Source organism: Amblyomma maculatum, chromosome 2 (genome assembly GCF_055883805.1).
Source record: "Amblyomma maculatum isolate TAMU_Amacu chromosome 2, ASM5588380v1, whole genome shotgun sequence".
Classification (NCBI taxonomy): domain Eukaryota; kingdom Metazoa; phylum Arthropoda; class Arachnida; order Ixodida; family Ixodidae; genus Amblyomma; species Amblyomma maculatum.
This window is the reverse complement of record NC_139345.1, coordinates 16,959,593-16,973,602: the sequence shown is the minus strand read 5'-3', so window position 1 is coordinate 16,973,602 and position 14,010 is coordinate 16,959,593. Positions and strand designations below refer to the sequence as shown.

Here is a 14,010-nt window from a genome sequence, read left to right as displayed (position 1 = left end):
TCACTTCAATAAGTATGCAAATGCTGTGCACATCTTGATATGAAGTTTTGAAAAAGCACCTGAACCTGAAGTTGTTTTACTCTGCAACATTGGAACTGCCATCATAATGCCCTGCTCATGGAGGGCAGGTTTTTGCACACACCTAAAAATTTTGGCAGCCAGTGCAAATCTGCCTAATTAACCTGCTGACTTTGGTTGCGACCTCTGAGGCTTCCAACATGCAGGACCATCCACCTTCGCTGTCACAGCTGGCTAACAGGGCGAAAGCCAGGCCAACAAGCTGGCAGCCTAATCATTGTTTCCATTTCTGGGTCGATTGTCATTTCTAGCAACTGGGCCGTGCCACTTGGGTTTCCTTATGTCCCTTTCTGGTACCTGCCATAAGCTGTACCATGGCTGCTTATATGCTCTGCTTGCTTCCACTGAGTGAAAGCTTTTAGCTCTGTGTGCTGCACCAATACAGAAAACACTAACATAGAGAACTTCAACTCAACACCTAAAGGTGTGCCTAATCAAGGACGCTAAAAAGTCTGCATGTTTTGAAGATGCGGCATTTCCAAAAAAAGCAACTTCTTCATCAAAGTGCTCATTTTTACACAAGCATCTTCTTCAACAAAGCGGTCGTTGTTTGCACCACCTTCAGGCAATGTGTCTTTACCAACTGGCTTGTACTGTGCTTAAGGTGAACGTCTGAATAGTGACATGCCTGTATAAGACAGTTGCATATATCCAGCCATTCAATGTAGCACCACAGGGGGCAAATAGACTGGTGTAGTGTTTTTAGGATTTCTCTTTCCTGTACATTCACAATGCAGGCCCAATTCATACAAAATAATCCTGTATGTGGTTCAGTAAGCATGACATTGCAGGCAGGGCCTCAAGACCAGTGTATGTGCATCTATAGATAAAGAGGGACACACGTGCGTATGCACGAGCATGAAAACAATAAATAAACGAAATGCAACGACTCACTCCAATGCGTGCATCTGGCATAAGTCCAATGGCAGCCATATAGGTGCTGCCAGTTGTCTTGATCTTATCAATAGCGCAGAACTGTTCCCCATCTAGCAGCTAAGAAAAAAGAAAAAGCAAGGAAGGCCAATAATAATCTTTACATCTTGGCTGGAAAAGAAATGAAAACAAAAAATGCAATGTATTACGCTACAAATAGTTTCTATACGGTGTCAGATAACTGAGTATTAAAGCAAAGTTTACAGCAATCCACACAGTACTTTAAGGAGCAGAGACCAGAATACAATAATCTCAAACACACAGTACTTTAAGGAGCAGAGACCAGAATACAATAATCTCAAACACGGGAATCAAATGCCATCTCTCTCCAGGCTGCCGAAATCCTATAAAGTGCCTTCTCACTATGAACAACAGTCGTGCTTTGTAATCTCCTAGAGCGCTTAAAAATGTTCGTGTAGTGCCCTATAGGTGCAAGATGTCACTTGAGCACCACTGCATGTCTACAGATGTTGCAACAACTAGAGGAAAAGAATTGACTGGATTGTTCAGCACTGTGTGTAACATGCATGACATGTATCACGAACTCTGCTGCTGCTGCTGCTGCTGCTGCTGCTGTGTTCAGCCTGCGTCATTTCTCATCAGGCATCAAATATTGTAGCCGGCATCAAAAATGTATTTCTGTGATGCACAGCATCGAAACAACAAGGTGGATAGCAGTACGGTCGATAGAGGCATACATGTCTGGCCAAGCAAAATTTACCACCTCACTTGCATTTGCAACCCCAGTGATTGATTTTTATATGAGCGGACAACGCTTCGTCAAGGTTCCCCCCAATTACTGTGTACCCCGCAGTACTTAACCTCCCGGCTAGTTTGGCAAAGCCATACCAGATCTACTGTCTGTACAGGTACTGCTGCATTATCATTCAATGGGCAGATATGCAGACGAATGATTTCTAGCAATACTAGCTGCATTATTAAAGTCTGCCTGCACAATTTCTCGTGTTTCTCCTGTAGTGGGATAATTAAACTTGTTTGCTGTAAATCATGTCAGTAATAGAGAGATTTAGCTTAGCACGATCCACAATTTGTTACCGTGATCCGCCACCATGCGTTCCACTGCACATGCCCAGATCGTCTTGATGGTGCTAGATGGCGCCACATGCTGAAAGTCGGCACAAAGATTTGCTGCATCAAGACCAATCAGTGCGTAGAAACCAGCGGAGCATGGTAGCGAGCCATGGTGACGGATTGCAGATCGCATTATGCAAAATCATTCTAATTAAGCTGCCGTGCAGTGTTTACAGTGCTGACTGGCCCCTTGTTCAATATGCACTGTGTGTCGTATGCCCCCAAGTGGCAGCTTGCAAGTTGTGCTTCTCTCCAAGTTCAATACATGGCAATATGAGGGCACGTCTCATTTTTTCTGTGCTTTGGTCATAGATACTCCATTTTTGGTTGTGTTTTTTTGTCTTTATAATGATGTGTAAGTCATTACATACATGGATTACAATGCGATATATGCCAACAACCATTTATTATTTATACTCATCAAATTTCTTCTTGTTCAATATGCACTGTGTGTCGTATGCCCCCAAGTGGCAGCTTGCAAGTTGTGCTTCTCTCCAAGTTCAATACATGGCAATATGAGGGCACGTCTCATTTTTTCTGTGCTTTGGTCATAGATACTCCATTTTTGGTTGTGTTTTTTTGTCTTTATAATGATGTGTAACTCATTACATACATGGATTACAATGCGATATATGCCAACAACCATTTATTATTTATACTCATCAAATTTCTTCTCACACATTTTGCACATTTTGGTTTAAACAGCCAAGCGATGGCTATGACATTAGTTGCCACTTAGGTCAAGTGAGGATTATAAAAAAACTTCACTGAAGTCGCTGCTTCATCATTTTAATTAACCAAAGTGCTAAAGCCGGCTTGCATCAAGAGCCAGAATCATAAACGAAGAAGCAATCATTCACTGCAATTTTCTTCATACCTCATGTGACCCTTACCGAACTCTGATATCGCTGCCATCACATGGCAGTTGAAATTAAAACAAACAATTGAGAGAAAAGGTGTAATTATAAACTTTTCAGTATATGTAGGCTTACAGAACCTATACCAATTTTAAATGTAATTTTGGTCAATTTGTATGGCTTCATGCGACCAGCGAACAAGGGCATGGTTGCTGTCTTTGTATGAGCTCTTAACGCGATGGCATTAAAGGTCCTATTCAGTAGTTAAAGCAGTGTTGGCAGGGCTCCAAAATTCTGACTGGTCGAGAGAGGTCATAATGTAGCCATGGCATTACACATATGTAGTGACCTTGCTTAAAAAGAAATATGTGTGGCCACATGGTGAAAGCAAATTTCTGTCTGACCCTATGGTCACAAGTCAAGACACATTACCCCTAAGGTGCCAAGTCAGGACTGTAAGGAGATAAGTACAGTCCAGACAATTTTTGTAATTGCTTCTTTTGTTTTCAGGCTGTAATGAGCATGTACACTGCTGACTGCAGGCACTGAGGAAAAAAAATGCTAGTACAAAGTAGGCACAAAACCATGCATTTTACTAAAATTAAATTGAAAGTATAGGCACAGTAGATATGTGGATGCAGTACGAATTTCATAAAATTTGAATAACTGGTGTTCGAGGAAAAAGAAAATGAGCGGCATAACATGGAAAAAAAAAAATGCCATTGTAAATCGAATCACATATTTGGATCAGTGAAGAAAAATTGAAAATTTAAAAAATAGCAAACATTGCTAGTTTGTTTACTTCACAATGCACATAGTATTTGAATACAAAAGTAATATGGAAGTGCACAGAAGTTTGGTTTGATTTATGGGGTTTAACGTCCCAAAGTGGCTCAGGCTATGAGAAACGTCATAGCTGAGGGCTCCGGAAATTCGACCACCTCGGGTTATGCAATATGCACTGACATCGCTCAGCACGAGGGTGCCATGCTTTCGGGCTTTATCAAATAGCGGCCGTCGTGGCCGGGATTTGATCCCGCATCCTTGGGCACAGCAGTTAAGCACCACTGATATGCACTATGGCAGGGCATGCACAGAAATGTATACCCTACTACTGGAAAATCCAGCATAAATTTTACACTGGTTTATTGTGCAGGAAGGACCCTCACTAAACTGGGTGAAGCTGCCATATTCAAACACATTAAACTCTTGGTAATTTGGCCTTCAAGGGACCAGAGAAATGTTTGAAATGAGTGAAAGCATGAATTATCGAACGGGTCTGAAAGCATTGCCAAAAACTGTTTGCATCACACTAATTTTTATCTGAATAACATCTGCATGATGGCTGTCTGCATTTGAGATGAAACCCAAGTGTAAATGAGTTTTTCCTGATACCGTCAAGAATTGCGGTGAAGCGTGCAGTGCAGTGAAACTGCAGTGAATTCGATAATTTTTGGTACTATATTCGGCACTTTTCGAATATTTGGAAAACTCCGAATATCAGTTTTTCGAATCGATTATGAATCAAATAACAAGCTATTTGTTATTTGATTTGAAAAACTGATGTTCGGAATATGAACAGGATATGTTCAACATATTTTATTCATGTTCAAAATTTCAAACGTTCGCGCACCTCTACCATGAAGACAAATTGTAAACCTTTTACAAATGTTTTGTAGCAGAAAGAAAATTTGCTCTATTCCAAAGACGAATTTCTCTTCAACTGTGGATCTTCTGTCCTATTCAGCCATTCAGCAGTGCTTGGGTGAATGCTAATGCATCCACCCTTGACACAAGTTTACTCTGCCTTGTGGGGCTAGTCCTCTTAAGCATACTCTAATAGCATGTGCATGTTTTCTGCCCCCCAGTGGTTTTCTTGCCCTAAGGAACCCCAACAGCCATCAGTGTGCGTCAGGAAATTCCCCCCACCCTCTCCTTGCTGAAACAATTGGGCAATGCTGCTTGTGAATGGACCCATTTTGTTTTTGTTTTAAATTATTTCCAATTTTTACAAACGCTCGTTTGTCTTGCTTTTGGAAGTCAACTTTTTATTAAACACCAACTTCTGTGTTCTGACCTTTAAATGCAAAACAAGACTGCAGAAAATTAGTCACAAACCAAAGCCTCACAGCACCTTGGAGCGATGCCTGCGCTACGGACAAAGCCTATGCTGACAGCAAGAAACTTGTGGAAAAAACTAGGGTAGAAAAAAGCCCAAGGCTGAGAAATGGTTTTAGTCGAACTAGGCACTGTACCTAGTCCACACGAAATAAGGAGGGAGGAAGGAGGGAAGAAGGAGGGAAGACAGTCCAGTGGGAGCTCACGAAACCTACAAAAGAAGCTCGCAGAACCTAGTTTGAGAACCCCTGCTGTACCCAGCAAATTGCATTACCTGGTCAAACTCTGCAATGATCTCATTAAGCAGTCGCAGGCACTCAACACCCTGGTTATTGCCATCCAGCTCCATGTAGAACTCGTGGAAGTTTGGAATGGAGGCAAACATGACTCCCACACGGCTGTACGACTGGTGGTACAGCTCCTGAAAAAAGGACAGCGGGCACAGGGAACCACTCAAGAAACACTATGCTGCCAGGATAGTTTAGACACAAATCGCAAAGTTCTAGGCTAAAAATTTCAATGACTACACTACAATTTCAATCATTTCATATGACAGTGCTAGCAATGCTAAGTGGTATTTTTCTGACAATTAACATTGTTGTTGCAGCATGAAGTGCAAATCGTTTTCAAACAAAGATGAAGAGTAATGTGAGAGTAACAAAAAAAAGGAGCATATTAACCTTTTGTTCTGATATGAAACTGAAAATATCCATCAAGCACTTTTGTAATGAGAAATTTCACAAAATGTCAACAGGTTATGCACTAATGATTTTAGCTAGAGGTGTGCAAGTATCAAATTTATGGTTGCGAACAAATAATAAAAGTTCAGTGCAAACTGAATAGCACCGCAGTACAAATAGTTAAAATTAAGGATGAACACTTTTCTAAAAACACACCTATGAAAAAAAAACACCCATTGCAAACAAATTTTGTTTTCATCCGTCATCAGCATGATTTACTGTGCCTTTAAAGTCCACCAGGTATTAATAAGAGAGGGAGAATCATACATGTAATTAACAACTGCTTCCAGTTTAAAAAAAATGGGGAGGGGGGCAACTAATGCTCGCACGACAAAGGAGCTGATCAAATGTCGTGAGGCTTGTGAGGTGGCCAGTTGCCTTCATACTGGAGGAGTGATGTCGAATCGCATAGTTAACAAAAGCAACAAGATGACTCAAGAATACGCACACAAGAGAAGCAACATGAGCAACACCATCCCTTCCATGCTGCCTCGCGAAATGCCGCCCAAAATAAAGTATCTATGCCAGTGCACAGCACACTTAGTAATTGGTTTCATCAGACCTGGAGTGCCATGTTAGGCCTAGACACTGTCATAAACCGAAGATGTAAAAATGAAACTATGTTGTTAGATTGCTCAGAGCTCTGGCCATATTGTGCGCAATATGATTGTACAGGCTGGCATCGAGCCCGATGTTTCTGTGATACCCTTTTCTCTTGTCCTGTGTGGCCTTAAAGTATGCAGTTTTTAGACTTTAACTGGCAAAAAGTGATAGTGGTCACTGCAAAACAACTACAGCAGCACACCCATATCACATCCTCGCCCCTTCCTCCATTGTTGGGCCACTCCGCACTTGCCCCATGTCCTATTGTAGACATATAAAATGAGACAATTGCTGCATTTGGCTTCGCAGCCAGCTGTCAGCGACAGTGTGACATGATGAAACAATGATGTGCCACGTGGTGCTTCACTTTGTTTTTCGACTCACGAGCCAGCAGCAGCTCTCGATGACCAGGCATTGGTTTTATGCTAGGCCTAGCCTTACACAGACTTTTTCTGCTTGTTGGCATTCATTTGTTTGAGCAAAGAGCAAACTGATCCCTGTGACAAGTTCAAGGTTTGGAAACATCATGATGTCTCGCAGTGAATTTAAATGACCAATAAACTAATTTCCAATTTTCATGAGGTTTGAATAGCTTGAATAGTAAAATCGCTGCGCAAAGCCAATCGAACAGTACATACTATCCACAGAATCTTTGAAGTTTTAATTCTTTGCATATCCATAACCCCTTCAGGTGCAAAATCTTTGCAATTCAAACAATATCTGAAGGCCATTTTCGGTTCTCCATGCTTAAAACGATGTGTCCTGAAGAAACTGAAAAAAAAAAATTTATTTTGTCATTGTCTTCTGCATTGTCCCCATTCAGGGACAATGCCTCAATACAGAAAAAGTAATGCGTGCTACTAGCAGAAAGTGTCATAGTGTCCTTAGCAAGATATTGGGCAAAAAGATGGTTAACAAATTATTGCTCCATTTCTTAATTAGATCAATCACTTCAGAGTATATTTATTCTGAAAAAGGTAAAATCAATTGCTCTGAGCACGTATGCACAAAACGATGTGGCACTTTTGGCAGCGAATCCGACACTTTGCTGTGCATCCTTCATGGCGGCAGCGCTGTGAACTCTTCGGTGTGTTGACATGCTCGTCGTACCTCATGGTAGCTGTCAGTAGCAAATGCGGTCTAGCCTTCATCGCAAACAGGTTCTGGGTACTCACTACTTGGCCGACCACGCTATTTCCGAGGTGTTCAACTGCACGCGATTAGACTGTTCGCAACGTCGGTTTGGGAGGCCGTCATGTCCAAAATACTTTTCTGTGCAAGCTTCTCAGCACATGCGTCTCACAGGTACTCTATCAGCTGTTGTAGAGCGCAAAAGATAGAAAGCGAGAAATTACCCTCACCGGCCACTTTCTGGTTCCTGACCTAAGAGGGTACAGTGACATGAGGAAGTAGAGTTTGTCAACTTCCTTTTGGCGTGTTTTGAAATACCCAAGACGGCACTTTTATTGCCTTTTTGCACAGGAGGGCGCACAAAGTAAAAAAATGATGCCGAACACTCACTCAGAAAAGCAGTGTGACGGCAGAGGCGGCTTTGAGGCACCCTGTCCCCAAACAGGGACACTAAACATTCAAAGTGTATGCAAGCCTGAATACGCTCGTAGCAAGGATGATACCAATATTTCACAGCCACGGGCCCTTCCTCCAAACATAAATGCTAATATTTTGGTCAGCTTGGATCCTTAGCAGTCCAAAATGACAAAAACACGAAGCAATTACTGTTAATAGCCATGTCCATTTTTGTTGCACTTTTCAGGCAGAATTTCTTTTACTGCGCGTAACATGGTGCCAGCTGTCCAATAAAATGGCTCAGGTCGCGTGTTTTGAAACATTCAAAACGGCATTTTACACTGCCTTTTTGCACAGCAGGCCACACAATGTTTGAGTCCCCATACAGGGACATGGCGCCCGAAGGGGATAAAGTTAGCAAATTCATGGTAGATTAGGGCCACTTTAGCAAGATATTCACAGCAACAATTAAACATCAGTTGTCACACGCCGCCATACCATGTTATTCCTCAGCTGATTGTCCAGGAAGTGTGTCGCAACATGTGCAGGAAGCAAGTTGAACAAGATTCTTCTGTTGCTGCTCTCTAGATCATGCATTTCTTGCTTTTCTTCATTAGCCTGAAAGGTAGAGAGGAAAGATAAGCTAATTATGAGCAGCATTATTCAAACATTCTCACAGCTCCTAACACAGCAATACAAAAAGTGACGAATTTCTTTCGAGTGTGCTTCTTGCTTACATCTGTGTACACCTATTACAGTGCACATATGCTACGCCTGCTGTGCTTTTGTCAAATGTGAATTCGGTATTTAGCAAATGGAGCTCAACATGCAGACATTGACAAGCATCACAATCAGTTGTGAATGAGTAACAGATTTTGTAGTGAGCCAAAAAGAAGCGACAAGATAATTTTTAAGACACCTAGGGTTGTAAACAAATTCCCCTTTGTCCGTCACATTCTTGTCGGAGTTCCGCTGTGCCTATTGAAAGGCTGTCATTTACATGGATGTTAGAAAACCAGCTTTTAAAAGAGTAGTGAACAATTACAGATATTCATAGGTAAAATATTATGGGAAATAAGTTCACAGGAAAAAACTCTTTTTGCACAATAATGCAAAGCAATTCATTTGAAAAGAACAGAAGCAAAAGTTAACACCTATGCTCGATCTGCTAGAATGAGTACAGCTGACTGCTGAGTGACCAGAGAAGAAAAAAATTTAATCTCACCTTATCATAGCCATCATTTATGTTCTCCCAATATATTACCTTTTAAACATAGAGTTGAGTTGATAATTCAAACCCTATAGGGAATCAATAGTTTGTTGCTGTGAAGTTCAACTTGGATCAATTACTAACTGCTATTGTTGCTTCACTGGACAGTCCAGACTGCCACTTAGACACAGCAGTAGTCTCCATTGTAGTTCACGTTTCAGTTGGATACTCATGCAGTTGGATCAATTAATGAGCCTAGTTAATGGTTTGTCCAAATAGACCAAATATGCCATTGTGAACATTTGCACAGTTGACAAATAAGGCAGAAGAATCATACTTCCATAATAAGAGCCACCAGCAGCTTAATCTGCTAAATAGTATATACCACCTGCGCTATCATTGGGGCCAATATTAAACAAAATAACTATGCCCAATGGACAAAAATGTCTGACCTGCGTGAATGGTAGTTTCCTGGTTCGAAGCAAATAGTAATTTTCTCTGAGGAATTTCAAAGGGAATCTTTCATACACTTCTTGCGAACAAAAAAAAAAAGAAATGATTAGCACAATATGCATTTTCAAAACCATTCATCTTCCCAACACACAAGGCCACTACATGAAAAAAAAAAAAAAAAAGGATGCATTTCAGCTTTACCACAATCGTTGAAGTCGTGCATAATTTTGTAAAAATGGCTACTGGAAATTGGGGGGCCAACCTATGTGCGGAGCTGACATATTTGTGGGATTTTGGACCTAAATGTGGGACCTGCAACTGCTGGTTTTAACTGTGATGGCTTCATTGAGTGGTTTGCTGCTTTTAAGCAATCACCCCAGATGGGTGTACACGCTGAGCACCTGTGTGCTTAGCGCCACCCTGACCCAGGTTTCGGCAAGTGGCATCTATCTCCATGTGCCTCGAGCACGATGAGATAATTCCAAGGGGGAAGAGTGGCTGCTGCAGCTGCAGTCAGCTCAGACGCTTTCTGGTTGGTTCCTGCCGATACTTTCCGTCCACACCACGCATGAGCCAGGAGAGGCTTTAGCCTCAAAAGTTGCTTTTGGGCTTTACATGCCAAGAGAGTTAGAAAACAGAAAAAAGTGCGCTTGTCTCATACAATTATGAAGTAGCCATTACCGTATTTACATGATTGCATAACTCAACCTGTCTATTTTTAAATTTTGAAAATCCAAAGTAGGAAAGTCGACTTACAATCGAAATCAAAGCATGGCACTGCCAATAACAGCAAGACAAACAATGTATCAGGGACGCTATGACAGGTTTGTTTGGTCTATAGCTCTAAGCAGAATTCAGTTATTGTGTGCGCTTCTCAAGAAATATTTTTAGTTTTTTACTTTTACTACGCACACCGCACCTACGGAAATGTTGGTAGTTGATGGAACTTGTTATTCGAATTGCAGAAAGACTCACTCTTACCATCTCAGGTACGTCGGGACAGGTGATATGGCAGCGCTTCTGGGGAGTGTAGATGGTTGATGGAAGAACCGGCACTGATCATTCATTTGGATATAGCTTGGAGTTTGTGCGTTTGACATGATAACCAGCCGCATGCTTCATGACGAGCTCTCCATGTCCGAAAAACATTTGCCACTCATTCATTCGTTTCAAGAAAAAGGCCATCATTTATGCCGAAGTAACACACAGCTGTGTAGTTGGCCGCAAGTTCGAAGCTTCTAAACGGGTTATGTGGGAGTGGCGGCGGCAGTGAAGCAGAATTTTTGTCTGTGATGCCAAGCGAAGGGGCTTCTGCGGACCGTAGTCGGAACGCTTTCCAGAGCTGGAGACTAAGCTTGCAGTGTATATCACCGAAATACGTGATTGGAAGTGGCAACGGATTGTCCTGCTGTGCAATAAATTTTTGTTGTGGAAAGCGTCTACCGGTATGCTCTTGTTCTTTTTTTTCCTGGATATGCGATTTGGGGAGGGGGGGGGGGGGGGGGCGACTTGCATTCCGAGTCGACTTACAATTGCCTAAATATGGTACATGAATGCTCAAACTTTCATTTCGTTTCATTTTAGAGGGACCTGTACAGTTGATTTTCGCACCGCCTTTGGCAGTGAAGCAATCCAAAGGTGGGCTTCTGCTTGAGTTGGTTAGACTAGCTTTGCTACATGACACAGATGTGGTGTGAAAAATGAGTGAAGAGTGAAGGCCACCTTCAAGCACACACCATGTTTACTTCATCACATGGCTTCAGAGTGTGAGCATTGACAACAGGCACTCATGGCCATGCAGCTGAGCTATCTCAGATCTCCACGCATGAAGAGTTCCGAGGGCACAATCTGTGTGTTCAATACAGCCCATGATTCAAAATATCTGGGTTCCATATCTGGGTACAAATGTATGCCCCATTTATTTGTTCTAGTTTTGTTTTATTTCATTTTATTCTTTTTTTTTTAAACCCTTTTAGGGTTAAGGTGTAGGATTACATGATATAGGTTAGTGTTTCGTTAGTGTTTCCCAAATGGGGGTCTGCGAAGTGATTTTCGGGGTCTGCGATACCCACGCCCGCCAAGAAAAACGAAGGCCATTCTAGCCCTGGCCTAGCTAGACACAGTTTTGCAGGGCTAACTGCATACAGTTTCAAAGCCGACTTTAGTTTCTCAGTGTGAATCAAACGCGAGAAAAGTGCGGAAACAAAGAGTGCTCCCAATAGAGAGGAAAAGAGAGAGAGTGTCTATGGCATGTTGCTGCCGACATCAATAAAACTCGAGCTCTGGCTGCACTGCTCGATGGGACTACAATGCAAAGAGTCTTGGGTGTCCGAGGAGCCAGCAGCACAGTGTTGGGAAGAGCCAAATCCTTTCCAATGGCATGCATACCGGTGCTGACGCATCGCCTCTTGCCCAAGTACTCTGCAGGCCGTGGCGTACTGGCTTATGAAGTGTGCACCTTTCTTGAGGCCAGTTTGGCTTTGACTCAATTTAAATTCCACGACACGCTGGTATAATTGTGCCAGCAGACCACACAAGATCCTTCCCCCCCACCATCTTAAGGGGTCCATCACCACTTCCTCTGGTCCACAAGGGGTCCCCCACACACCCACGGCCGAGAACCACTGTAATAGGTGAAGGGTACAATTTTCAAATGTGAAGGGGTACATTCGTCAAAAAACGTCGATGGATAGGTGATGGCAGCAACAGCGTGAGGAGGGCCGTTCCAGTCAATAGCTGCTCGGGGGAAAAATTACCCAAGAAACGTAGCAGTTCTAGTGAGTGGTCGAGCAACATGAAATGAATGTGAAAAGCGGTGGGATATGCGTGAAGGTGATGTTAGGTATGGGGGGTGATTGAGAAAACTGTGAAATATTTTAAGAAACAAGTCTCACTTTCTATTTTTCACAAAGCAGTAAGGTGCATGGCAGCAGCAAGATGTCCCCTGTCCTTACCTGCAAACTCCACAGAAAGTCTAGACGGGCTGTCCATTCCACTTGGCGGCCGTGAATGAGTACAGCCATCAGCATGTGGATGATGCCCACCACAGCCAGTACGTGCACAGGTACCAGCGTGCTGCATGCAACGAAACATGGGCACCAGCATCAGACCAGCAAGCACACCCTGCTCAACAGAAAATGCAATGCCATCTTTCTAGCCCGGCCGATCCCATTAGGGTAGGTCAACTTGACCAACTGGACATAAATGACAAAGGCAGAGATGTGGACACATTGCCATTCGTGGCATTGTTTGCAACTTGTGAATGCTGTAATATGCCCTTTCCCTTTCTACATGCCATCCGTGTCTAACCTTTCTAGGCTGACTTTTCAAATAAGAATAGGGAAACTTTTGCCATACACATGACCAAATTGAAAGGCTCAATTTGTGAAGGCATGAACAATGCAAACAGTTGCTGATGGTAAAAGAACAAGAGCCCTAGTGTGGTTATGCAGTAAGCCCACAAGAATATGTCACAATGTTTTGTCAACATCATTCTGCTGCAGCTAAAATTCAAAAACCCTTCAAGGGTGGGTGTCAGTATATTGAGATCACAGGACACAAGCTATTTGTTCATGATGTGTATCCTCTGTTGTTATTAATTACGAAGTGCAATAAAACCCAATAACCATAAATGCAATGGAGAAAGGAAGGAGAGAGGCAAAGAGGCACTCACTGGGCACTCAGGTCGTAGCAGTAGAACACCTTGGCATGTGAAATCTCCACGAGGGACAGGAAGGCAATGGCCATGGGGCAGAGCAGCAAAACCTTGACCAGGAGGGGCAACCGCAGAAAGGCCGAGGCAGGCAGCAGCGTCAGCAAGCAGCACACCACCAGGTACTGGGGCAATGGGCACACCCGGTGTGGCCACTCCGCACCATGCGGAACAGTGGCTGGCGTCCCATTCGCAGCTGCAGCTTCCTCGTGACAACTGGCCATACATGACAGCTGTGACGATCCAAGATGAGAAGGACAGATATGTCTTCTTTACTGCACTTTTCAGTCAATTTAGTGATACTCATCACTGCAGATGGAAGGCACGAGGATAACGCTGTCAAAAGCTCAACTGCACAGTCAACAATAAAATTTGCGGCATCATCACGAGTAATAATACAAATGCCCTCATTCTCAACAGCCATAAAGTAAGTAAGAATGAGAGAGAGTTGACCACAAGTTGGACTAAGACTTAAAAGCAATATGAAGGGGAGCAGCCAAAAAATGTCAGATTTTGAAACCGTGAAGCATTACTGCCATGTATTGTCAGTAAAAAAAGAAAAGGAAACAGAATGGTGTATTTATTGCCAGGTGCAGCTTAAAAACAATTTGAAAGAAGTGACACTAAGCACTGTGAGCAAAGAAGTGCTCACACCAAGGTAACAAGGATTTAAAATAATGCTTAGTC

General features: G+C 42.7%; 1 protein-coding gene across 2 annotated transcripts in view; it reads right to left on the bottom strand.

Annotated features, from left to right (window-relative positions):
* Window positions 1-14,010, bottom strand: part of LOC146198051 (adenylate cyclase type 1-like) — a 221,539-nt gene that overhangs the window by 9,772 nt on the left and 197,757 nt on the right. For both annotated transcript variants that reach the window (XM_084593369.1, XM_084593371.1), the window contains exons 15-19: window positions 13,285-13,556; window positions 12,566-12,686; window positions 8,447-8,566; window positions 5,353-5,499; window positions 973-1,071 (exon numbers count right to left, since the gene is read on the bottom strand). In XM_084593369.1, the coding sequence (XP_084449495.1) occupies window positions 973-1,071; window positions 5,353-5,499; window positions 8,447-8,566; window positions 12,566-12,686; window positions 13,285-13,556 (759 nt within the window). The remainder of the gene's footprint in view (window positions 1-972; window positions 1,072-5,352; window positions 5,500-8,446; window positions 8,567-12,565; window positions 12,687-13,284; window positions 13,557-14,010) is intronic.